At 42.2% G+C, this 25,667-nt stretch overlaps 1 protein-coding gene across 6 annotated transcripts in view; it reads right to left on the reverse strand.

Moving 5' to 3' along the window:
* The window catches only part of ABCD3 (ATP binding cassette subfamily D member 3), a 76,262-nt gene that overhangs the window by 29,388 nt on the left and 21,207 nt on the right, over positions 1-25,667 (reverse strand). For 4 of the 6 annotated variants that reach the window (XR_013346840.1, XM_077823930.1, XM_077823928.1 and 1 more), the window contains exons 2-4: positions 9,689-9,725; positions 2,277-2,375; positions 370-458 (exon numbers count right to left, since the gene is read on the reverse strand). Coding sequence is in view for 5 of the 6 variants with exons in the window: in XM_077823930.1 (XP_077680056.1) it covers positions 370-458; positions 2,277-2,375; positions 9,689-9,725 (225 nt within the window). In the remaining variant the exon portion in view is untranslated. The remainder of the gene's footprint in view (positions 1-369; positions 459-2,276; positions 2,376-9,688; positions 9,726-25,667) is intronic. The other 2 variants (XM_077823929.1, XM_077823932.1) reach the window with 1 other exon arrangement.

A 25,667-nucleotide genomic window follows, 5' to 3' on the forward strand; every position in this document is an offset into this window, starting at 1 on the left:
CTGTAATGATACCTAAGCACTGGACTAGGCTTCCAAGACAGATTGGAATCACCCTAGCTGGAGGCTCTGAAGGAAAGATTAGACAAACACCTGTCTAGGTGTCCTTGCCCTGCCTCAGCACAGGGGGGCTGGACTAGATGACCTCTCAAGGTCCCTTCCAGTCCTACATTTGTAGTTTTATGTTTTTCTTTTTAAAATATCACCATTTAATCAGTGTTGCAGATGTTCATATATCATGTCATTTCATATTATTTGGCTTAGACATTTCATATTTATCACAGAACCTATCTTCCACTATCATCACAATATCATTTCACATGAGAAACAAGACAATATTTAGAAGCAGCTACTTAAATAATTTACAGGTACCTTTCAATGACTGTTCCATTTTGAATCATCCAAATATCACAATATGTGCGCACTATCAGCATAACGGCAATAAGTACCAAATAACCTGTCTAATACAAAACAAGCAAAGCAAATAATTAATGTTTAGTAATGAAAACACAAAAATTAAAAGTTTACCTAATGGAAAATTATCAGGAAAATAGAAATCTTACACTCCTTTTTAAGGGAAACACTTTGCTTACTTTATAGGACAGATTCTAATATGTAATGTTTTCTACAACGAAAGTCCATTACTACACTTGTTATCAGGAAGATCTCTTTTGTAGAAGAGGTTACTTTTCTGCATTCTAAAAGCTGCTATGGTTTATTACATATACCTACAGCAATGTTTTAGTCACAGGTATTTTTAGTAAAAGTCATGGACAGGAAACCAAAATTCATGGTCCGTGACCTCTCCGTGACTTTTACTGTATACCCCTGACTAAAACTGGGGGGAAGGGTGGCTCAGGGGAGGCCTGAGTATGGGGGGGGGGCAACATGGGTGCTTGGGGGAGGCACAGGTGCTGGAGAGGGGGACGCGGCCCGGGGGGCGTTGCGGATGATGGGGAGGGGGATGCGGCCCGGGGAAGGGCTGCAGGTGCTCGGGGGGGTGCAACCCAGGGTGGCGCCGCAGGTGCTGGGGGGGGGGGGGGGGGCTGGGGTTGGTGGGGCTGGGGCAGGTTTCCTACCCAGATCCTGGGAAAAACGGCAACCCCAGCTCCTAGCTCCACTTGCTGCCTCCGCTGTGCCCTAAGCCCCAGTTCTGCAGCTCCCATTCGCTGGGAGCCATGGCCAATGGGAGCTGCGGGGGCAGTGCCTGCGGGCGGAGCTAGGAGCTGAGGGAGGGGAGTTCCTGTCACCGTTCCAGGGATTCCCCCCCCAGGTAAGCACTGACCTGCACTCCAATCCCCAGCCCTGAGCCCCCCCACACCCAAACTCCTACTGCTGGGGGCCCGAGACTGCCCCAGCAGCATCCACTGGCCCATGGGCTGTCCGAGCTGCGCAGGGGGCTCCTAGAACAGCCACACTGGGCTGCTGCAGAAGTCATGTAGGTGACGGAATCCACGGAGCCTTACATATAATCCACTGAAAACTGTACACCACACATGACACAAGCATTCTAACAAACGGAGAGAAAGCGCAGACATGTCAAGGAACAAGCTTATGTACCAAATTTAAGCATTTAGGGGCAACTTTTCAGCCTAGAAAGCCAAACAATGCAATCTGCAATGAGCCTCTAATGCCTGTACATCAGAACTTTTGTTCAGAGTTCAACTGATTCTTCCATTCCAAAAATATCTTCAGATGCTTACAGAATATACAAGTTTGGTGTATGGAGACCCCCGGTTGGTGCATACAGCAAAGAATTTTATCTTGCAAAAAACTGCAGTCTGAGCAGTTTTCCTAGGAAGACCTTCATTGATTTTGGCCAAAATGGCTCTCTAGTAGGCGGAACTTGGCCCCCAAAAGCTAAATCACGATTCACAGTGATGGTTATTAACCTCTGGAAGAAATTGCCAAGAAAGGTAATCAATTCTCCATCATATATAGTAAATCAGCACTAGCTGTCCTTCTAAAAGATACTCTACAGCTCAACCACAAGTTACTGGGCTCAATTCAGGAATTACTAAGCAAAGTTCCATGGCCTATGTTATAACAGTCAGACTAGATAACTATTTAATTTTAAAATTATCTACTTGTGAACTTCAATTTCTAAAATTTAATCAAAAATAATGTTTTTTAATATGCCACTAGTGACATGCTATTTTTCTAGTCTAGTACAAGTAAGAGAACAATGTATTTATGTTTTCAGAGCTATGATTACAAAAAAAAGCTACATGACTAAGAAGTTTGATCATTTTTATTTGTAACTGGATGGCAATGCTTACCTCTTTACAAAATGTTCTAGGGACCATTATTTTCAGGATTCGACATATTCTTGCAACGAACACTCTGTCCACGACTGCTCGCTCTTTTTTCCCTTCTTTCTGCATAGCATGGACAACATGAGACAAGAAAATTTAGGTCTTTTGTGTTCAGTTAAATTGTTACAACAAGCAGATAGGGAAAAGGTCGTATCCACATTAGGAACAAGTTGCCTTGTGCGGTATCTTGACATTTCTCTGTAATTACATGCCATGATTTATAAAACTGTAGTTCAATACTTAGTTACATTAAGAGTTATAAAAAACTAAACTAGATAGATACAAGCAATGCAGACCAGTATATACTCGTTCATAAGCCGAATTTTTTTAGTAAAAACGGGAAGCATCAGAGAAGGGGGTTGGCTTATGAACGGGTATAGAGAGGAGAGGTGGGACACAGCCCCTCCACCCAACAAAGGGAGCAACGATAGGCAGCACAGCCAGCAGAGCCAGAAGGGAAGAGGTGGGGCCAGAGTCTCGCCGCTTCTGGCCACTCTGCTTTCCCCCCAGCCTCCAAAAGCAGCTTCAGCTCCGGGGCTGGCAGGCTGCAGCCGTGCCACTCGGCCCTGCCTACCAGAGCAGGCTGCAGCCGTGCCACCCAGCCCACAGGGAACATGTTGCAGCCGCACTGCCCGGTCTGGCCCACTGGAGCAGGCTGCAGCAGCGCTGCCCAGCCTGCTGGAGCAGCTCCAGCCAGGCCAGACACATCCTCTCCTGGCCCTCCCCAGATAAGGTGGGAAGGGATGGGATGGCGAGAGTGGGGGGGTCCTGGGCTAGGGGTGGGGTCATGTGGGGGGTTATCACAGGGGTTACTCCCCTGACCCCCAGCTTCTCCCCCCCCAAAAATTTCCCCACCAGTTGCTGTCCTGGCCTGTCAGGGTAAACAGCTGGCGTGCTAGGACACTTTGTTTACTTAGGTTTATCTCTGCGCCTACAGATGCTTGAGGTAAACAAACCATCTCGGCCCACCAGCGGCTTATCCTGATGGCCTGGGAGCCAAAAAGTTTGCGGACCCCGGAATTATAGGGTTGTCTTATGAATGGGTCATAAAAATTTTCCATTTTTACTTATCCATCTTGGGGGAGGGGGGAGGTGTCGGCTTATATATGAACTGGCTTATGATTGAGTATATACGGTAATCTTCCACACTGGGCTCCGTTAGCATCAAATCAGTTTACCTATATTTTAAGTTACCTTAAAACAGATGATATAGACCAAGAGATACTGACAAAAGGCTCATTTTAAGACTCATCAGAACTGAGTAAAAATTAGGTTTGTCCAGGGTGGATAAAAATCAATGATTTTTTTTAAAAAGTCAAAAAAAATCGCATTTTTTTAATTTAAACCAGATTTTTTGATAAAATCCTTTGAGGAAAAAACCTGTCTAAAGATAGTTTTAATTAAGATACGTTATAGCTCAAAGATATCTCCTTATAGAATAGGGATTATAAATTCTAATTCTATAGTATGAGAATATATTCATGTAATGTTTAAGAAAAGTTTTGTAAATGAGTTCCAATAGTTCATGGATTAGGGACCCAATTTTATGGGATTCCAGGGGCTTCTGTATAGATTATTTAGGTTAATCTTTTTATCTACCCAATGAAACTCAGTGCTCAGTCTAGAAGATACCATAAGATACCATGCTTAGTTTTGCAGTTCTCAAACTGTGGATTTGTGTCTCCAGAGATAACATGTTGTTAACAGCAAAAATGTTTTAAAATAAATAAATTATAGAGGTGAGAAATAACAGACCTCAACCCTATCGTCCCTCTGCAAATTTGTGTACACAGTCAATCCCTTACCTCTCTCTAACAGTGCAAAGTTTCAAAAAGTTCAATGAATAGAAGACTGTTGGGGGCAGAATAGATCTGGACAAGAAGTCTGGAGATAAATGTGAGAAGGGAGGGACAGGCAGTGGAAACAAAAGTGTAACTGTTTGAGCAGCACATTCTAGAAATCTTGAGGTCTTTCTGAGTGTAGCCTTCATTGATTTGAGATCTACCATACCATTCTCCCACTAGAATGAAAAACCTACAAAGGCAGGAAAAATAGGTAACTGGTGAAAAAATTGCCCTGTTTGTTTATGCAACAAACTCTCCTTTCCGGATGATTAAGAACCCACACTTCATTAATATGGTACAGTCATTACGACGAGGATACAGTCCACCCAACAAAACAGATGTCGCAGGCAAATTGCTGGATAAAGTGTATGAAAGAGAAATTGAGCAGTGTGCAAAAGGTCTAGAGGGTAAAATTGTTAACCTGAGTCTTGATGAGTGGAGCAATGTCCACACTGATCCTGTTGTATGTGCTTGTGTGACAACAGAAGAAGGGAATGTCTTCTTTACAGAAACAACTGATACATCAGAAAATGCACACACAGCAGAATACTTACAAGAAGTAGCAGTAAAAGCTATAACAAACTGTGAAAAAAATTCAAATGTCTAGTACACAGCTTGGTCACAGACAATACTACAAATGTACCCAAGATGAGAAGAAATTATTCAGAAGAGAGTCCCAAGCTAATAACATAAGGTTGCAGTGCTCATTTGATGCACCTCCTAACCAAAGACTTCAGTGTTCCAGAAGTAAAGGCTATAGTTGTTGAAATTGCAAAATACTTCCGTAACAACCACTTTGCAGCAGCTGCTCTGAAAAAAGTGGGAGGAACCAAGCTAACTCTCCCACAAGACATGCAACGGAACTCAGTAGTGGACTGTTCTGAGCACTGTATCAAGAACTGGCCTACTCAGATGACAGTTCGTGAACAAAATTGTGAAAAAATAGATGGCCAAAGTTCCCTCACATGCTGAAGCCTATTTCTGTAGCGTTGAACAAAATGCAGGGAAATAGCTGTTTTATTGCTGATGCTGTTGAAATTTGGAAAGAACTGAGTGAAATCTTAAAAAGAGAAATATGCAATGACAGAGTTAAATTACAAGCATTAAAAAAAACGAATGGGACAAGCACTATCTTCAGATAGTTTTCTTGCAAATATTCTCAATACTCGGTACCATGGTCAAACCTTAACTGCTGAAGAAGAGGAGTTGGCTATGACATGGACATCCAGCAATCATCCCTCCACAATGGCAACTATAGTAAACTTCAGAGCTAAGGGGGAACCATACAAGAAATATATGTTTGCTGATGATGTTTTAAAGAAAGTCACACCAGTGGAAGTCATTTAAGCACTTGGATTCAGAGACTGTTGAAGTGATAATCTCACTTTTAACAGCAGTAGTTTCTTCTGCCAGTGTAGAAAGAATATTTGCTTTTGGACTAATTCATTCCAAATTGAGAAAGCGTTTGGTACCTGAAAATGCAGGAAAGCTTGTTTTTCTTTTCCAGATTATGAACCAACAGGAAAATGAAGGTGAAGACAACTAAGTTAGCTGCAGAAGCCAATATTTTAGGTTTCTCATGTTGACCTGGCTGACGTAGTTTAATTTTTGTTTTTTTGAAAAATTTCATTTAACTATTTTAGTTAAAAACAATTTTAACAAAACCAAACCTGATTTTAAAAAACTTGAATGTTTAACTAAATTCAAAAAATTCATGTTTGTTTTGTTAAAATATTATATGTTTGCTTTTGAAGAAAAAAATCCAGAATACATAATGTTGTTTTAGTTAAATAAATCAATTTAAATGTCTGTCTGGTGATGTTCTCCTCCTAATACAACATGGCAAGAAAATCCTCCAAATATTAATGATTAACCTGTTGAGGGGAGATAGTTCACCTCCCAACGACTTCATAAATATCTGCTTCAATTACCTTTGGTAAATTTAAATTAGCAGCAAATCTATCTAAAAATCAAGCAAATATAGTAACAGTAAGGCCCCGATTCTGCACACTCTTATATGCAAGATATCCCACTGAAGTCAATGGGGGTACTGTGGTGCATAAATTTAAACATGCACTCAAATGTTTGCAGGATCATGGCTTACAAATGCAGTGGACAGACAACAGATCAGGCCACAAGAAATTCTAGCAATGAACATTGGACCACTGGCTTGACCAAACTCTCAGGCCTTCTCTGCTCTCTAGAATTCAACAGTTTATAACTGAACTCATGGCATACAGTTTGTTGTGTCTATAACAGCTCTTGCAGGTTTGCATCACATCCACACTAGCATGGATCTAAACTGTTCCACTTGCAACCTGTTCTGGATACCCATCCCACAGTTCCCAACACAGTTTCCAGAAACAGGACATTCTGGAGATTTCAAAAAAATAGCTGTGCACTGAAGTATTAAGAGGGTTACTTGAACTTCAGGTAGCCTGTATCCATACCATCACTGACAATGGTTCACGCATTGTATTCAGCCCTGCTGTAAGCAAGTACAGTCCAAATGGTATTTAGCACATTTATTAAACTGTTTGAGAATATTTACTTGTGGACGCAGAACACATTACAAACAGGCCAAAACCAATAAACACTTTTTAGCATGATAAATTTCTCTACTGTACACCGGCCTAGGACTATGTTGCAGAAATTATACGAAAAAATTGCTTTTTGTGCAATGCTGCTTAATTGTTCTGGAAACTATTACAACCTAAGTTCCCAGTCTATTCAGCGCCATGCAGGCACTCAGGGAACCCACCCAGGGACCGGAGGGGGGAGCAGCAGCCCTCCCCTGGCCCCAACCTAGCCTGGCCTCCAACCTGCTGTGGCCGAGGAAGGGGCGCCTATCCTGCAGCCCCAGCACTGCCACAGCGGGGAAAGGCGCCTCTCCTGCCCCCGGCCCAGGTGCTGCTGCGGTGAGAGAGAGCTGAGAGAGTCCTCTCTCCCTGCCGTAGCCCCGGACCATCCTCCTACACAAGCCCCTCATTCCTGGCCCCACCCCAGAGCCCACACCCTCAGCCAGAGCCCTTACCCCCTGCACCCAACCCTGAGCTCCCTTCCCACACTCCAAACCCCTGGACCCCACCCCCACCACGTGAATTTTGTTACGTGCACCAATACATCACCTCCATATTGGTGCACGTAACAAAATTCATTCCGCACCTAGGTGAGAAAAATTAAAGGGAACACTGATTACAGCGCATTAAAAAAATAGAGGTGCCCTGCAAAGTATTTCTTTAAAAATTGGGCTTGTGCTCTTTTTTCACCAAAGCTGTTTTTTATTTTTTGTTTTGTTTATTTTGTGTGCTTACTTTTCAGTTTAGAAGTATCATAAATGTCAAGCCCCATCTTCTCTGGTTTTGGTGGACGATGTGCTAGATCATGTTTATCATGAGCTCTCATACTAATTGAAGGGGTGGAATAAAATCTTGAAGACATACATTCTCACTAAAGTGTTAGTCACTGAAATTAAATACATTGTTAATAAAAAAGCCAAACAGTGACTAAAATATCACTTCCCTGCCCTAACTTTCACTTGCTTTGTTCTTAAAATATCAGTTTCTCTAGGTCTCCAGTCACAGAGAGTCTTTCCGGACTAGAAAGGAAATGAATTTCTAATATTAAAAACAAGCAGAAAAAACATTTCAGGCCTTGGTTATGCAGCATAAAGTGCCTAGTACTGACATTTACTTTTTAGCAACTCTTGAAAGCTCATCTTATTTTATATTGTACTTTAAAAATCAAACATACAAATTTTGGCTTAAAAAGGTGCATTTTATTTAAAAAAAGAAACCTGAAAATGTTGAACTTTCAAAAGGCTTTTGTTTTTTAAAAAGGATTATAATGTCAGATTCTACACTAATTTCAACACTGAAAATTAGGAAAAAAATATTAGTGATGATCACTTTAAACATCAAATGAACTATTCCAATCAACTAATGCCAGTGTTTATAGGCAGTGATTGTTACAAGACATGTGGCCAAACTTGTAACACTGGTTAATTTAATGTTTGTAAAGTACTTTGATACAAAAAGGTCAGCATTTTACAATCTGCTTCTATCCCACAAAATGGTCCTGATTCTTCTCTTGGTTACTGTGATGTGATATTGCAGTAACTTCATCAAAGCCAATGGTATTGCACTAGATTTACACTAATGTACACAAGACTAAGATCTGTCCCTAGCTATCAAGAGCAAAGGCATTTTCTCGTGTCATAACATTTATTCATAGTAACAAAGAGGCTGGACCCTGCTCCCATTGTAGTCAATTCAGCAAGACTGGGCCCGGAATCTTTCTAGCCATTCCTTTGCTATAGCTAAATTATCTGTTACACAGTGAAAAAATAATGATATAGAAAGGTTTTAAAAATTATCTTGTCTAGGGTACAAGATGATCTTGGAACTAAACAATTCATGTCTCTCAGCCTCTACAGATAAAGGTCCCAAATATACAGACCTTATATTTGTTAAAGACCATCTAAAATGTACGCTTTTTTTTTTTTTTTTTGCGCTTCTGCTGCTTAATACTGCATTAACAGCCTGACAAGGGTCCACCCGCCCTTAAAAAAAAAAAACAAAACACTTTTTTTAAAAAAACAAAACAAAACAAAACAACCAAGAATGCCAAATCTGGTATTCCAGTTTTACTCGTGTACTTTCTTTACATATCAGGGCTGATCTACAGTTGAAAAAGTTGTAAAAATACAATTAAACTGATCTAGCAACTTAAGGTAAATTTATTTAAACAGGATTTAAAACAGTTTATGTGCTTTTACATTAAGGCTTTGCACTGCTGTAGGTTGACTGATTTACAATTCATTTAGTTATTCCATGCAATATTTCTAGTCTAGGCCAGAATTCAGAGCACTTTACCAAAAACTATCACTAATGAGACTCTCTTTCCCATATTTCTAGAACAGACTACCTTGGCATATTATTAAGTGATAGGCATGCTGAATCTGTAAGATGTCCTTCCGCCAAATGTTAATAAAGCATAAAAGTTTAATAGATGTTAAAATTCTAGAGTGGCTAAAAAACTCCTTCTACTACTTCTTTAGTGATCATGGAGTTGTCCCAGGCACATAAGACCTGAACATTTAATGAAAGACAGACAGACAGACAAACAAACAAAAAACAAACCCCATCAGGCCTTGATTATACACCATGACAAAGCAAAAAGGCACAAGGCTATTTTTTTTTCCTTTGGAAAGTAACCTTTAAAGAATTTGAAGACATTGAAGCCTGATATAAATAAAATGGGTACATTTTGAAACTTAAATTTGTAAAATGCTTTGTGTTTTTCCCTTACAAAAGGAAGCTTCAGTACCTTCTTTAAAAAAAAAGACCCCACAATCCAGTACTCAAAATCAAGAAACCAACCACCACAAATCTATGCATCCTCTTAGCTACAACTACGATAGCTCAGATTTGGAAAGAATACAAGAAGTTCAATTTTGGGAAGAAGAAGATTAATTAAATCTAAACCATATTTTATTGGTATTATTTAAAATAAAAAATAAGAAATAATTACCTCATTGTTCTGCAATGTTGGTTTTTCATTTTTCTTACTGTGGAGGAAAAAAGGATTTTACTTAGCTTTTTTCTAACATTTTTTGGTACTTAAATTTTGCAATATCTTGGCCTCTTTAGAAAGTTTTAAAAGAGCAAGGGGATTTTCAGGAAAGATGTGGCATCTATATGGTACAGTACATACACTATACAGCAAAGTATTCTATGTAATCTGAGAATTGCAAGTGCACTTTATGCACCTGTACCAAATCTAGTTCAGAATTTCTTGTCATTTTGTTTACATTTAGGAGTACAGTAGAACTAAACAAGCCATCAGAAGTCTCAACTGACACTATAATCTTTAAAAAGATTAAGAGGATTATGTTTTTGCTTATGTTCGACAAGTCTGATTAATTTCTTGCACATAATTACCAAAAACCGTGGACTGATTTGCTGAAATTATTAGTCCAGATTTCAAAGATTCTAAGCACATTGCCATTAGTTTTGCATATTCATACCTGTAAATCTTAAAAGTATTTACCAAGTATATTTACCAGTATGTAAATCTGGGCATTTTACCAGGCATCCCATCACTATTGTATTTGAGTACCCTACACAAATAAATGGATGTCATGTTCTGAATACCCATAAGGGATGGAAAGCATTATCTTCCCCCATTTTATAGAGAGGGAATTGAGGCACAGAAAGATTAAATGGCTTACACACAGCAAGTGTCTGACAGAGCTGGGAACTGAACTCCTATTTTCTTAGTTCTAAACCACTGCCTTAGCCATAAGACCACTCTTTTTCAAAACTATGTATTTAACAGAAACATTACAACGTTTTTTCACTCTCAGTGATAGTAAAATACTTAATCCTGGGACTTTATGCTATATGTTGTTTTCTATATTATACATTGCTGGGATTTTCATTTAACAAATGAAGACTCTCCAAGCAGATCTGCAGTTGCTCCACTGACTAAAATGGAGAGATCTGTGCCCAGGTACAAGTTAAAAATCCAGTCATTTTAGCTTTGATGTTTCACCCTATATACAGGGGCTGAACCAGTATGTTTTGTATGGCATTTGACATGTAACTACAAACAATATTATAATAGAGATTATTATTTTAGATAAACCTTTTACAGAAGAAATTAGACTTCTTGAAACCAGATTTCTGAAAGAACTTTTTTCCCTCCTGTATTTCTCGAAACAGTTAAAGAAAAACTCATTTACTAACAATTGTCATTAATTAGGAGTTCAAAGTACAAAGTCACTTCCTTTCCAATATTTCTAGAACAGAGTACTTGGGCATATGAGAACACTGAATCACTGGAAGGGAAGAAAGATGATAAACATTCAGAACGTACACAGGATACATTTAAATATGCTCAAAGTTTAGAGCATACCCAAATTAAGTTATCTCGACAAACAGATTAGTTCCAAAATAAGTTTTTAGCAGAGGCCCTGAGGCTGTAACAGCATGCAGCTGCAGATGTCACCTCAGAAACCCAAGATGGGGTATCAGAAGTAGCAGGCAAAAAGAGGCAGGCACCAGAAGCAGCACCAATGTCTGTGCTGGGTGGCTACTAAAGTACCTATAATGTGTCCAACCATCCTGCCACGGCAACAGTAGCATCCTCCAACACTTGCACCTGAAAGCTCTGTTCTGACTGCACTGAAAAAGGGTCCAGCACTAAGTGTACGTTTTAACAAATCCCTGCTGGAAGGATCCATGTGTGTCATGGCCCAACCAGAAGAAAGAAGAGAACTGAACTACATAAAAGGGGAGGAGGTAGGAGGAAGGGGAGGAAAAGGGAAAGAAAAAACAAAGATGGAAGAGGAGACCTGCAAAGCGGAGCAGGGAGAGCAAGGAAGGCTTTGCTGGTGTAACTATACCAGTACACAGGTCCAGTGACACAACAGCACAATTAGGAGAGATGAAGCAATGGTAATTTGAGGCTCAGTGTTTCACAAGTCACACATACCATGAACTTCACAGCAGTGACAAGGAAATGCTTGTTTTATAATCAACCCCTACAATGAAAAAAACCAGAGAAATGTAAATTCCATTACATAACACAAAGAACTAACAACTGTCAGAAACTAACAAGTGAATCCATTGTCATTTTAAATAGTAAAAGTTGTATGTCTTAGCTATAAGGGTATTCGGTTGATAAAAAGCTGGGTCACAGAATGTTTGTTACAAACTTACTTCTAAAGGCTGATTGCTGTAGGGTTTGTTTGGTTTCTTTGTTTTCCCCTCCTTAAGAGCCTCATTTCTTCAGCTTGGTACACACTGGCACTAATCCAGATTCTATTATCTTATTGTAAAGCTTTCTGTAGGAACTGTGGTTACATGTTCAGTGGATTCAAAGGCCAAAGAATACCCTCAAAATCAGATAGCAAGACTGGTGGCTGTGAGCAATACTGCATTATATTGTGACCAAATACATTCGGGTTTAGAAAAAGATTCTCCACTATTCCAGGCCTCTCTCTTACATACAAAGAGGGTCACACACTTAGTTGCTTACGTAAACCAAGCACTGTGTACTTGTGGCACCTTAGAGACTAACAAATTTATTTGAGCATAAGCTTTCGTGAGCTACAGCTCACTTCATCGGATGCATTCCGTGGATGCTGTAGCTCACGAAAGCTTATGCTCAAATAAATTTGTTAGTCTCTAAGGTGCCACAAGTATGCCTTTTCTTTTTGTGGATACAGACTAACCCAGCTGCTACTCTGAAACCAAGCACTGTGTGTTATCCAGTGTAAATAAAAATGACTGTTCAGGTGTAAGGGCCATCTAAGAGGTACCCAGAGGGCAGAATATTAGTTCAGCTGCCCTCAGCAACCGAGAATGTAGCTGAGGCTGGAAGCGTTGTAACAGAGAAATCAGGCAGGGAGCAGAAAATTCCCAAAAGATTTGGATAGGAGTAAAATCGTGATGGTGATGTAAAAAGTGTCCTGACAGAAGAACATGAACATGTTGTACCATTTGTAGGCCAAGCGAATTGCACACCAGTGGCTTCTTGCATTCCTCCATTCCCCACCACAAGCTCCCTGGGTGTCACCCTCCCATCCAACTCTTTGCCCGGAAAGATAATGGAGCAAATAATTAAGCAATCAATTTGCAAACACCTAGAAGATAATAAGGTGATAAATAACAGTCAGCATGGATATGTCAAGAACAAATCATGTCAAACCAACCTGATAGCTTTCTTTGACAGGGTAACTAGCCTTGTGAATGGGGGGAAGCGGTAGATGTGATACATCTTGACTATATGTTTCAGAGTAACAGCCGTGTTAGTCTGTATTCGCAAAAAGAAAAGGAGTACTTGTGGCACCTTAGAGACTAACCAATTTATTTGAGCATGAGCTTTCGTGAGCTACAGCTCACTTCATCAGATGCATACCGTGGAAACTGCAGCAGACTTTATATATACACAGAGAATATGAAACAATACCTCCTCCCACCCCACTGTCCTGCTGGTAATAGCTTATCTAAAGTAATCTTCAGGTTAGGCCATTTCCAGCACAAATCCAGGTTTTCTCACCCTCCACCCCCCCACACAAATTCACTCTCCTGCTGGTGATAGCCCATCCAAAGTGACAACTCTTTACACAATGTGCATGATAATCAAGTTGGGCCATTTCCTGCACAAATCCAGGTTCTCTCACTCCCTCACCCCCCTCCAAAAACCCACCCCCATACACACACAAACTCACTCTCCTGCTGGTAATAGCTCATCCAAACTGACCACTCTCCAAGTTTAAATCCAAGTTAAACCAGAACATCTGGGGGGAGGGGGGTAGGAAAAAACAAGAGGAAATAGGCTACCTTGCATAATGACTTAGCCACTCCCAGTCTCTATTTAAGCCTAAATTAATAGTATCCAATTTGCAAATGAATTCCAATTCAGCAGTTTCTCGCTGGAGTCTGGATTTGAAGTTTTTTTGTTTTAAGATAGCGACCTTCATGTCTGTGATTGCGTGACCAGAGAGATTGAAGTGTTCTCCGACTGGTTTATGAATGTTATAATTCTTGACATCTGATTTGTGTCCATTTATTCTTTTACGTAGAGACTGTCCAGTTTGACCAATGTACATGGCAGAGGGGCATTGCTGGCACATGATGGCATAAATCACATTGGTGGATGTGCAGGTGAACGAGCCTCTGATAGTGTGGCTGATGTTATTAGGCCCTGTGATGGTGTCCCCTGAATAGATATGTGGGCACAATTGGCAACGGGCTTTGTTGCAAGGATAAGTTCCTGGGTTAGTGGTTCTGTTGTGTGGTATGTGGTTGCTGGTGAGTATTTGCTTCAGGTTGCGGGGCTGTCTGTAGGCAAGGACTGGCCTGTCTCCCAAGATTTGTGAGAGTGTTGGGTCATCCTTTAGGATAGGTTGTAGATCCTTAATAATGCGTTGGAGGGGTTTTAGTTGGGGGCTGAAGGTGACGGCTAGTGGCGTTCTGTTATTTTCTTTGTTAGGCCTGTCCTGTAGTAGGTAACTTCTGGGAACTCTTCTGGCTCTATCAATCTGTTTCTTTACTTCCGCAGGTGGGTATTGTAGTTGTAAGAAAGCTTGACAGAGATCTTGTAGGTGTTTGTCTCTGTCTGAGGGGTTGGAGCAAATGCGGTTGTATCACAGAGCTTGGCTGTAGACGATGGATCGTGTGGTGTGGTCAGGGTGAAAGCTGGAGGCATGCAGGTAGGAATAGCGGTCAGTAGGTTTCCGGTATAGGGTGGTGTTTATGTGACCATTGTTTATTAGCACTGTAGTGTCCAGGAAGTGGATCTCTTGTGTGGACTGGACCAGGCTGAGGTTGGTGATGGGATGGAAATTGTTGAAATCATGGTGGAATTCCTCAAGGGCTTCTTTTCCATGGGTCCAGATGATGAAGATGTCATCAATATAGCACAAGTAGAGTAGGGGCTTTAGGGGACGAGAGCTGAGGAAGCGTTGTTCTAAATCAGCCATAAAAATGTTGGCATACTGTGGGGCCATGCGGGTACCCATAGCAGTGCCGCTGATCTGAAGGTATACATTGTCCCCAAATGTGAAATAGTTATGGGTAAGGACAAAGTCACAAAGTTCAGCCACCAGGTTAGCCGTGACATTATCGGGGATAGTGTTCCTGACAGCTTGTAATCCATCTTTGTGTGGAATGTTGGTGTAGAGGGCTTCTACATCCATAGTGGCCAGGATGGTGTTATCAGGAAGATCACTGATGGATTGAAGTTTCCTTAGGAAGTCAGTGGTGTCTCGAAGGTAGCTGGGAGTGCTGGTAGCGTAGGGCCTGAGGAGGGAGTCTACATAGCCAGACAATCCTGCTGTCAGGGTGCCAATGCCTGAAATGATGGGGCGCCCAGGAGTTCCAGGTTTATGGATCTTGGGTAGTAGATAGAATATCCCAGGTCGGGGTCCAGGGGTGTGTCTGTGCGGATTTGATCTTGTGCTTTTTCAGGAAGTTTCTTGAGCAAATGCTGTAGTTGCTTTTGGTAACTCTCAGTGGGATCATAGGGTAATGGCTTGTAGAAACTCGTGTTGGAGAGCTGCCGAGCAGCCTCTTGTTCATATTCCGACCTATTCATGACAACAGCACCTCCTTTGTCAGCCTTTTTGATTATGATGTCAGAGTTGTTTCTGAGGCTGTGGATGGCATTGCGTTCTGCATGGCTGAGGTTATGGGGCAAGTGATGCTGCTTTTCCACAATTTCAGCCCGTGCACATCGGCGGAAGCACTCTATGTAGAAGTCCAGTCTGCTGTTTCGACCTTCAGGAGGAGTCCACCTAGAATCCTTCTTTCTGTAGTGTTGGTAGGGAGACCTCTGTGGATTAGTATGTTGTTCAGAGGTATTTTGGAAATATTCCTTGAGTCGGAGACGTCGAAAATAGGATTCTAGGTCACCACAGAACTGTATCATGTTCGTGGGGGTGGAGGGGCAGAAGGAGAGGCCCCGGGATAGAACAGCTGCTTCTGCTGGGCTGAGAGTATAGTTGGATAGGTTAACAATATTGCTAGGTGGGTTGAGGGAACCATTGCTGTGGCCCCCTGTAGCATGTAGTAGTTTAGAAAGTTTAGTGTCCTTTTTCTTTTGTAGAGAAGCAAAGTGTGCGTTGTAAATGGCTTGTCTAGTTTTAGTAAAATCCAGCCACGAGGAAGTTTGTGTGGAAGGTTGGTTTTTTATGAGAGTATCCATTTTTGAGAGCTCATTCTTAATCTTTCCCTGTTTGCTGTAGAGGATGTTGATCAGGTGATTCCGCAGTTTCTTTGAGAGCGTGTGGCACAAGCTGTCAGCATAGTCTGTGTGGTATGTAGATTGTAATGGATTTTTTACCTTCAGTAAGGCTTTTGATACTGTCTCACATGACCTTCTCATAAACAAACTAGGGAAATGCAACCAAGATGGAGCTACTATAAGGTGGGTGCATAACTGGTAGAAAATCGTTCCCAGAGAGTAGTTATCAGTGGTTCACAGTCATGCTGGAAGGGCATAACAAGTGGGGTCCCGCAGGGATGGGTTCTGGAGTAATTCTTCCGCTCTACTCCGTGCTGATTAGGCATCAATTGGAGTACTGTGGAGTATTGGAGTACAGTTCTGGGCACCACATTTCAGGAAAGATGTGGATAAACTGGAGAGAGTCCAGAAAAGAGCAACCAAAATGATTAAAGGTCTGGAAAACATGACCTATGAGGGAAGATTGAAAAAAATTGGGTTTGCTTAGTCTGGAGGAGAGAAGACAGATGGGACATGATAACAGTTTTCAAGTTCTTAAAAGACTGTTACAAGGAGGAGGGAGAAAAATTGATGTTAACCTCTGAGGATAGGACAAGAAGTAATGGCCCTAAATTGCAGCAAGGGCAGTTTAGGCTGGACATTAGGAAAAACTTCCTAACTGTCAGAGTGGTTAAACACAGGAATAAATTGCCTAGGGAGGCGGTGTAATCTCCATCACTGGGTATTTTTAAGAGCAGGTTGGACAAACACCCATCAGGGATGGTCTAGATAATACTTAGTCCTGCCTTGAGTGCAGGGGACTGGACTAGATGACCTCTCGAAGTCCCTTCCAGTTCTATGATTCTATGAATCCTGTCCCATTGACTTTAACGTCAATGGGATTTGGATACCGGCAATGGCATGTTGCTTATTAACATTTTTGGAACAAACGCCCCACCTGCAGCAGGTTTGCAAGGCTGCAGCCAGAGAAGGAAGCACTGGGAAGTGCCAGGCATGCAGGTTTGCAGAGCTGCAACCTGGAAATGAAGCGTTGGGATGCACCTTCCCTGGACGTCACCCTACAAACTTGCCTGAAGCCAGTGCTCAACCCATTCCAGCACTTCCTTCTGGGGCTGCAGCCCTGGAAACCAGCCTGCACACATAGGGACTACACAGGAGATAATGGGCTGCAGCCCAGAAGCTGGAGCTGTGTGGCACCTCTCTCTGCACAGCCTGGGCTGCATCCTGCTGGGGGACTGTACCTAGACTTCTGATTCCTGGAGAGTGCAGAGGAAGTATGGCGCAGCCCTTCCAAATGTCCCACACTCCCACTCCTGTAGAAAGCCTCTACATCTAGCGTGCAGACCCACACCATGCTGTTCTCTGCCACAAGCAGGTTTGCAGGACTGCAGCCAAGGAAGGCACATCCCAGCACTTCCTTCCCTGGCTGGTGCTTTGCAAACCGGCCTTCCATTTATTAGTAACTGCCGGATAATAGCAACTTTTTGCTAGCAACAGAGGAGTTGCTAATAAGCGGAATTAACAGTATGTCTTCTTGCAGTGGCAGAGAGAAGGGTGTTCTGAATGAAGAGTCTATAATTATGGAACAAACTTGCACACAAGTCAAGCCACAATCTCACCATTTGCAAAGCAAGGTGCAACACACATATAAGAAAAAAAGACTTTCCTAAACAATTATGTAATAGTTATACCTACACAAAAGGAATTCACCCTCACTCTGCTCTGTAGAGAAATGTCAAATGGATAAGGAAGAAGAGCTCTATCTTCTTGACATAATTTGGATGTGAGGTGTTCAGGTATTTTGGTGATGACTGCCATAGAAATGTCTATAATTAAATAAATGTTGGTAACAGACAAAAGCGTCAAACAAAAGTACAGTTACAGTTGCTAAGGGCAAATAACACCCACTTCAAAACCACAAAAATCAGGAAGTATGGAAATGGACACACCCAGACAGTGGACACTTCCCAAATGGACACACCCAGACAGTCTTTACCACAAAAAAAGTCAACAGTTATTGTAATACTGGGTGTTGCAGCCATCTAGACAACTTTAACTCTGCCCTCTGTATGATGATACTGTATTTCCTAGTTTATGTGGTTTGATTTGGGTGATGTTTGTCCTTTAAAATTTTAATCATTTAAGGACTGTTTGACATATTGGATTTGTGAACTACTATAATATGTTGCTATTAATAAGAAGCGTTCACAGGGAGAGGCACAGTGGTGGTGTGTAGAGTAATTGTTATTGATTGTGGGCCAAAGAAGAGGGATACAGTATTATGGCAGGAGTCACCAGATGGTGCTATTAGTCTTACAAGTTATTTTTCTTAAATGCGAACAGCGTACAGACTGGGAAAAATGTATTGTTGCTAATTTTGTAATGAGAGTTATTTTGGAGGCCTGTTGCAATCAGCAAGAGTGTTTGCTCTATTCTCAATATTTCAGTTGCTTCCTTCAAACCAAGCATCAGTTTTTGGAGTGAGATTTCTGAAAGGGGATTGCCTTCACGCTGTTTGCGACGACCTCTGTTCAAGGACTGGTGTATACAGCATAAATAAATAACTTACATTTAGAAAGTAACCTGACTCCATGAAATTGATTTCCTTTTCAATGAGAAACCAACTCGCAATGCTCTGAAATGAGTGGTGAAAGGTTTCCAGTGTCCCTGAAAAACTATGTTCACTTCCAAACTATGCAAGTAGATCAAACACTTAAGTATTGTATTGTGCAAATACTGGTTCTGAAATATTTACAGGAGGAAAAGCCACTTCCTGAATTTGTAAGTGTGTTTTGGAACTTGCCTTTGTTTCTGCATTGGAATACACATAAAACTTAGGTATGGTCCCACAGTTTACTTTGAGTATCAGGCTTCAAAGAGTACAGCTGTACATCCAGCTGTTAACCATGGGGAGGGGAAGAAGAGGAGAAATGGATTGGAAGAATTGCAGTTTCCTTTATGGGTGGTAGAAGTAGCACACTGTGGCACTCCTTTTAGCTTGTGTCTGTGACTTTGTAATTTTGTATGCAAAAATTACATTTTTTACTGCTGGGGGAATTCTGCACCAAATAATTAAAAATTCTGTGCACGTTTTAAAATTCTACAAAATTCTGCAAATTATATTTGTCAAAATAACCCTATATAACACACCAGTTTCAATTATTTTGGTGATTTATTCAAAAATACCTGTCAGCAAATGTCTGTAACAATACAGATACAGGAAAAAATTCCCCCAGGAGTAGAGAGTTAAAGAAACCCATATGACAGCCCCATCCCTGTTTCTCTGCCCCCTCACTATCAGAGCCCAGCCGGGGGGCCAGACACTCTCATCCCCTCCCACCCAGAGCCCAGCCGTCCCCCTGCCAGACCAGACATTCACATCCCCTACTCCCCAGAGGCCAACTGTGGCCCCCGGCCCCCAGCCCAGACATTCAAACCCTCTACCCCACAGAGCCCAAGGATCCAGAGGGAGAAACAGTCTGATGCTGGGTACCGGGCTTGCACAGAGTTTCTTGCGCAGTTCCGCCACCTCCTTCCTTTAGTGCGTGCTGGGAACTGCAGCTGCTAGGAACACTCCAGTTCCCTCCCCCACCCCTGGCCTTACCTTCTGTTTGTGAGCTGGGCTCTGCCGGGTCAAGCAGACCCTAGTGGCAGCCAACATCTCTGCATCCCATTTCGGGGCAGAATGGGGGTGCAAACAACTTTCATTTCTGTATTGCACAGTGGTGCAAAATACCCCCAGGAGTAATTCTGTGTGTACACCAAATGTGGGAAGATACAGTCCTGAAACATAAACCCTTGTATCAGAGGCCCGGTATGAGGCCTAAGGCCTGAACTAAATGAATGGTCAAGACTTTGCTAACATAAAGCAAAGTTAAGCTGTGAGCTAGAGGCAGGCCCTGCTCACAGAAGTTGGCAAGGAAATGGCTGATGTTACAAAAATATACATACCTAAAAGGTACTGGACACTAGAGATACCAGAACATTCCGATACTTGCACATTCCACACACATAACAAGTAACAGGCTGACCCATCCTAAAGACAGGGGCAAAAGGGTAATATGATGGATAGAGTTGTTTTGTTCAAACCAACATGTACAAGGTGAGAGGCGGCACCTCGCTACGTAGAGAGGTTGCACCTCAATACGTCAGGAATGATATGTAACTTGTTTGTTATAAGAATGCATCCCTGAGGCAGTGTCTCTGTACAGCCTAGGGGGCAGTGGAGTGTCCCGCCACTGACTGAGCTGCGTCCATTGTCAGGGGGCACATATTCGCAGTATGTCCTGTAAAGTCTGCTGGAAACTATTACTGTGCTTTGTTTGACAATAAACCTGGCTGGGTGCCTTCGTACCTTATCGGAGTTGGGCGTTCTCTCGGGGTCTGCTGTGCCAGTGATCTGCAGAGCTGGGGCAGCACACAGAGGGAACACATGCATGCAGCTGACTGTTATCAACGTTGAATAGAGCAGAGCACCACACTGGTGACGTCTGACAACACCAAGTGTCTCAGTTTCAGGGCAACTGCACCTGTATTCCCCCTCTGTAGTCCACTAAGGGCACCTGCTTTAGACTTCCAACTCCCAGCCTTCTCCTGTGTGGAAACCTATGTTTCACTCTCTTTTGACTGGAAATTTTAATGCTTCACAGTTCCCTGATTTACACTGTGATATCCCTAGCAAGCCAGTCTGCCTAAACAGGCCAGTGCCTGAGCTTGGCTTTTTCTCCAAAGACTATGACCAACTATATCCACAGTTATAAGTTAAACACAGATCCTTCTAAGCAAGCACATTTATTCTCAAGGTAAAAGCATTAAACATATAAAAACATTATCTTGTTTTAGTATATACTGCATACGATACGTTAAACAATATTAAAACAACCTACACACATGCTAAAAAGCTTACCAGAGGTCACTTCAACTCCAACCTATGGCTATGGTAGGTTTTTAGTCCTTCAAAACCCACAAGTGGGGTTTCCCTGTGGTTACAAGTTCATCTCTCTTAAATCTAGAACTAGGACCTGGGCTGGGCAGATCAGCCATTTCTTTATATAGCTTGGGCTGTTGACCTTGGCCCTCTGTAACAGGTAATCAGCAGACACTCATCCTTTTCTAAGGGCACATCTTCAAAAGACTAGGTTTGTGCATAACCAGAACAGGGTAATTTGCATTAACCTCCGCCTAGAGATTCCCCATAAAATCCTCTTAACACTTATTGTCCCAAAGGTCCTAACTTGTTTGGCACATTTTCAATATAGTATTCTGAACTCCTAGGTCTTACATCTATCACATCTCCCTTCTAAAGAGGTTGCATACAATCCTAGCCCACAATAATACATAAACTTAACACAATATTGTCTTTTAAGCATATTGCAGGAAATTGCTCTGTTGCACCATGCACTGCAGATTCTTTGTAAATGAATTTCTAACAGTTTTTATTAAACAATCAAAAATAAACCTGATTAGAACAATAAAGAAACGTCTTAAAGTTAAACAGTGTTGTGGGGGGGGGAGGGGGAGTGTCTCCATTTCATAGGCAACTATACTTCTTGCCTCTGCCTCTTCTCATTCTTCTCCCTTCTGGTGTTGTCATTAGCCAGGATGGGCAGAGATGGTGTTCCTAGCCTTTGTTTGCCAGAAGTTGTGAACGGGTGACAGCGGATGGATCACTTTATCACTGTTCGGTTCATTCCCTCTGGGGCACTTGGCATTGGCCACTGTCGAAAGACAGGACACTGGGCTAGATGGACCTTTGGAATGGGTTACCATGGGAGGTGGCGGAATCTCCACCCTTAGAGGTTTTTAAGGCCCAGCTTGACAAAGCCCTGGCTGGGATGATTTAGTTGGGGATTGGTCCTGCTTTGAGGAGGGGATTGGACGAGATGACCTCCTGAGGTCTCCTCCAACCCTAATATTCTATGACCCAGTAGGGTTGTACTTATGTTGCGTGTTGGGGCCCAAAGTTAATAGGGGTATTTGATGATTCAAAGAGTTGGACTCCCACATGTAATTGTCCTCGCTGCCCTGAGCTGGAACCAGGGAAAGAAAGGGAGCATGGCTGTGGGGGTACAGTGGGAAACATTTTTTGTGCAGATTTTGTCTGGGTCCTGATTGAGAGCACTAGATTGACAGTGGGCCAACAGACAGTATGCACTCCAGCAGAGCATTCTGCTTCCATACTGCCTCCAGGAGTTGCCTCTGCTTGTCCCTCTTTAATTACAGTGTCTTTGGCCAGTGCAACTCTCTCTGGATAGTTGCTCTTCTTTTTCCCTCTCTGACCGCAAAAACAATCTCCAGCTCTCCATTGCTTTCATTTGGGAGAACGGGGGGGGGGGGGGGGGGGGGGGAAAGGAAGTCTGCAATGAGATTGCCAAACATGTCATCCTGTGTTCTCCGTTTCTTCACCCTCAGGTTAGCCAGCTACTCAACCACTGATAAAAGCCCTGTCCTGGAGGTCTAGCCATTGCAGATGCCATAGCAGGGGGAGTATGGAAAAAAAAAACAAGTGGAAGTCAAATCCTAGTGAGGTAAATAGAAAGGAGCATAAACACTGCCAAATTAAATGTAAAAATGTAATAAGAAAAGCCAAAAAGGAGTTTGAAGAACAGCTAGTCAAAAACTCAGAAGGTAATAACAAAATGTTTTTAAAGTACATCAGAAGCAGGTAGCTTGCTAAACAACCAGTGGGGCCACTGGACAATCAAGATATAAAAGGAGCACTTAACGACGATAAAGTCATTGCAGAGAAACTAAATGAATTCTTTGCTTCAGTCTTCACAGCTGAGGATGTTAGGGAGATTCCCAAATCTGAGCCATCTTTTGTAGGTGACAAATCTGAGGAATTGTCACAGATTGAAGTGTCCTAGAGGAAGTCTTGGAATTCATTGAGAAACTTAACAGTAACAAGTCACTGGGACCTGATGGTTTTCACCCAAAAGTTCTGAAAGAACTCAAATGTGAAATTGCAGAACTATTAACTATGGTTTGTAACCTGTTCTTTAAATCAGGTACTGTACCCAATGACTGGAAGATAGCTAATGTAACAGCAATATTTAAGAAGGGCTCCAGAGGTGATCCTTGCAATTACAAACTGCTAAGTCTAACGTCCGTACCGGACAAATTAGTTGAAACAATAGTAAAGAATAAAATTGTCAGACACATAGAAGAACATAAATTGTTGCACAAAAGTCAACATGGTTTCTGTAAAGGGAGATCATGTCTTACTAATCTATTAGAGTTCTTTGGGAGGGGTGGGGGGGTTCAACAAACGTGGACAAGGGGGATCCAGTGGACATAGTGTACTTAGATTTCCAGAACGCCTTTGACAAGGTCCCTCACTAAAGGCTCTTACATAAATTAAGTTGTCATGGGATAAGAGGGAAGCTCCTTTCATGGATTGAGAACTGTTTAAAAGACAGGGAACAAAGGGCAGGAATAAATGGTAAATTTTCAGAATGGAGAGAGGTAATTAGTGGTGTTCCCCAAGGGTCAGTCCTAGGACTAATCGTATTCACTTTATTCATAACCAATCTGGAGAAACGGGTAAACAGTGAGGTGGCAAAGTTTGCAGATGATACTAAACTGCTCAAGATAGTTAAGACCAAAGCAGACTGTGAAGAACTTCAAAAAGATCTCACAAAACTAAGTGACTGGGCAACAAAATGGGAAATTAAATTTAATGTTAATAAATGCAAAGTAATGCACATTGGAAAAAATAACCCCAACTATACATACAATATGATGGGGGCTAATTTAGCTACAACTAATCAGGAGAAAGATCTTGGAGTCATCTTTTTGACTGCCGCTGCACACTGCGTGGACGTCTTCAGAGAACTCTGAAGACATCCATGCAGCGTGCAGCAGCAGTCAAAAAAGCAAACAGGATGTGTCAAGGTTCCTCCCCCACTCTGAACTCTAGGGTACAGATGTGGGGACCTACATGAAAAACCTCCTAAGCTTATCTTTACCAGCTTAGGTCAAAACTTCCCCAAGGTACAAAATATTCCACCCTTTGTCCTTGGATTGGCCGCTACCACCACCAAACTAAAACTGGTTACTGGGGAAGAGCTGTTTGGACACGTCTTTCCCCCCAAAATACTTCCCAAAACCTTGCACCCCATTTCCTGGACAAGGTTTGGTAAAAAGCCTCACCAATTTGCCTAGGTGACTACAGACCCAGACCCTTGGATCTGAGAACAATGAAAAAGCATTCAGTTTTCTTACAAGAAGACTTTTAATAAAAATAGAAGTAAATAGAAATAAAGAAATCCCCCCTGTAAAATCAGGATGGTAGATACCTTACAGGGTAATCAGATTCAAAACATAGAGAACCCCTCTAGGCAAAACCTTAAGTTACAAAAAAGATACACAGACAGAAATAGTTATTCTATTCAGCACAGTTCTTTTCTCAGCCATTTAAAGAAATCATAATCTAACACGTACCTAGCTAGATTACTTACTAAAAGTTCTAAGACTCCATTCCTGGTCTATCCCCGGCAAAGACAGAATATAGACAGACACACAGACCCTTTGTTTCTCTCCCTCCTCCCAGCTTTTGAAAGTATCTTGTCTCCTCATTGGTCATTTTGGTCAGGTGCCAGCGAGGTTACCTTTAGCTTCTTAACCCTTTACAGGTGAGAGGATTTTTTTCTCTGGCCAGGAGGGATTTTAGAGGGGTTTACCCTTCCCTTTATATTTATGACACGCCCCCCAAATCTCAGCTAGGGTGAAACACTGGCTGGGATTTCTTCCTGGAGCTCTAGGAAAACAGAGTTAATAAGACACATGTATCTCTAAATATACTACCAAGTACATAAAGACTAACAATATTTTCCACATGTCAAGGACGATTTTAACCAGTTGATTCTGGGAAACTTTCACGGGAGAGTGCATCAGCCACTTTGTTAGAAGCTCCTGAGATGTGTTGGATGTCGAAATCAAAATCTTGGAGAGCTAAACTCCACCGAAGAAGTTTTTTGCTATTTTCTTTGACTGTGTGAAGCCACTTCAGTGCAGCATGGTCGGTTTCCAGGTGGAAACGCCGTCCCCAAACATATGGGCGTAGCTTTTCCAGAGCGTAGACAATGGCGTAACATTCTTTTTCAGTGACTGACCAGTTGCTTTCCCTCTCAGACAGTTTTTTGCTGAGAAACACTACAGGGTGGAATTCTTGATCAGGTCCTTTCTGCATTAAAACTGCTCCCACACCACGCTCGGACGCATCTGTGGTTACTAGGAACGGTTTGTCAAAGTCTGGGGCCCTTAGTACAGGGTCAGACATGAGTGTCGCTTTAAGCTTGTTAAAGGCCTTCTGACACTTTTCGGTCCACTGAACAGCATTTGGCTGTTTCTTTTTGGTTAGGTCTGTCAGTGGGGCGGCGATATGGCTGTATTGCGGTACAAATCGTCTGTAATAACCGGCCAAGCCTAAGAAGGATTGAACCTGTTTCTTTGACTTTGGGACAGGCCACTTTTGGATGGCATCCACTTTGGCCTGTAGGGGGTTGATAGTTCCTTGACCCACCTGGGGTCCAAGGTAAGTCACTCAGTTTAGGCCTATTTGACACTTCTTAGCCTTAACAGTTAGTCCTGCCTCCCTTATGCGCTCAAGAACTTTTTGTAGATGTTCCAGGTGGTCTGCCCAGGAATCCGAAAATATGGTCACATCGTCAAGGTAGGCAACTGCATATTCTCCTAATCCCACTAGGAGACCATCTACAAGTCTTTGGAAGGTGGCGGGTGCATTTCACAGCCCGAA

This window comes from Eretmochelys imbricata, chromosome 8, assembly GCF_965152235.1.
Source record: "Eretmochelys imbricata isolate rEreImb1 chromosome 8, rEreImb1.hap1, whole genome shotgun sequence".
NCBI classification, from domain to species: domain Eukaryota; kingdom Metazoa; phylum Chordata; order Testudines; family Cheloniidae; genus Eretmochelys; species Eretmochelys imbricata.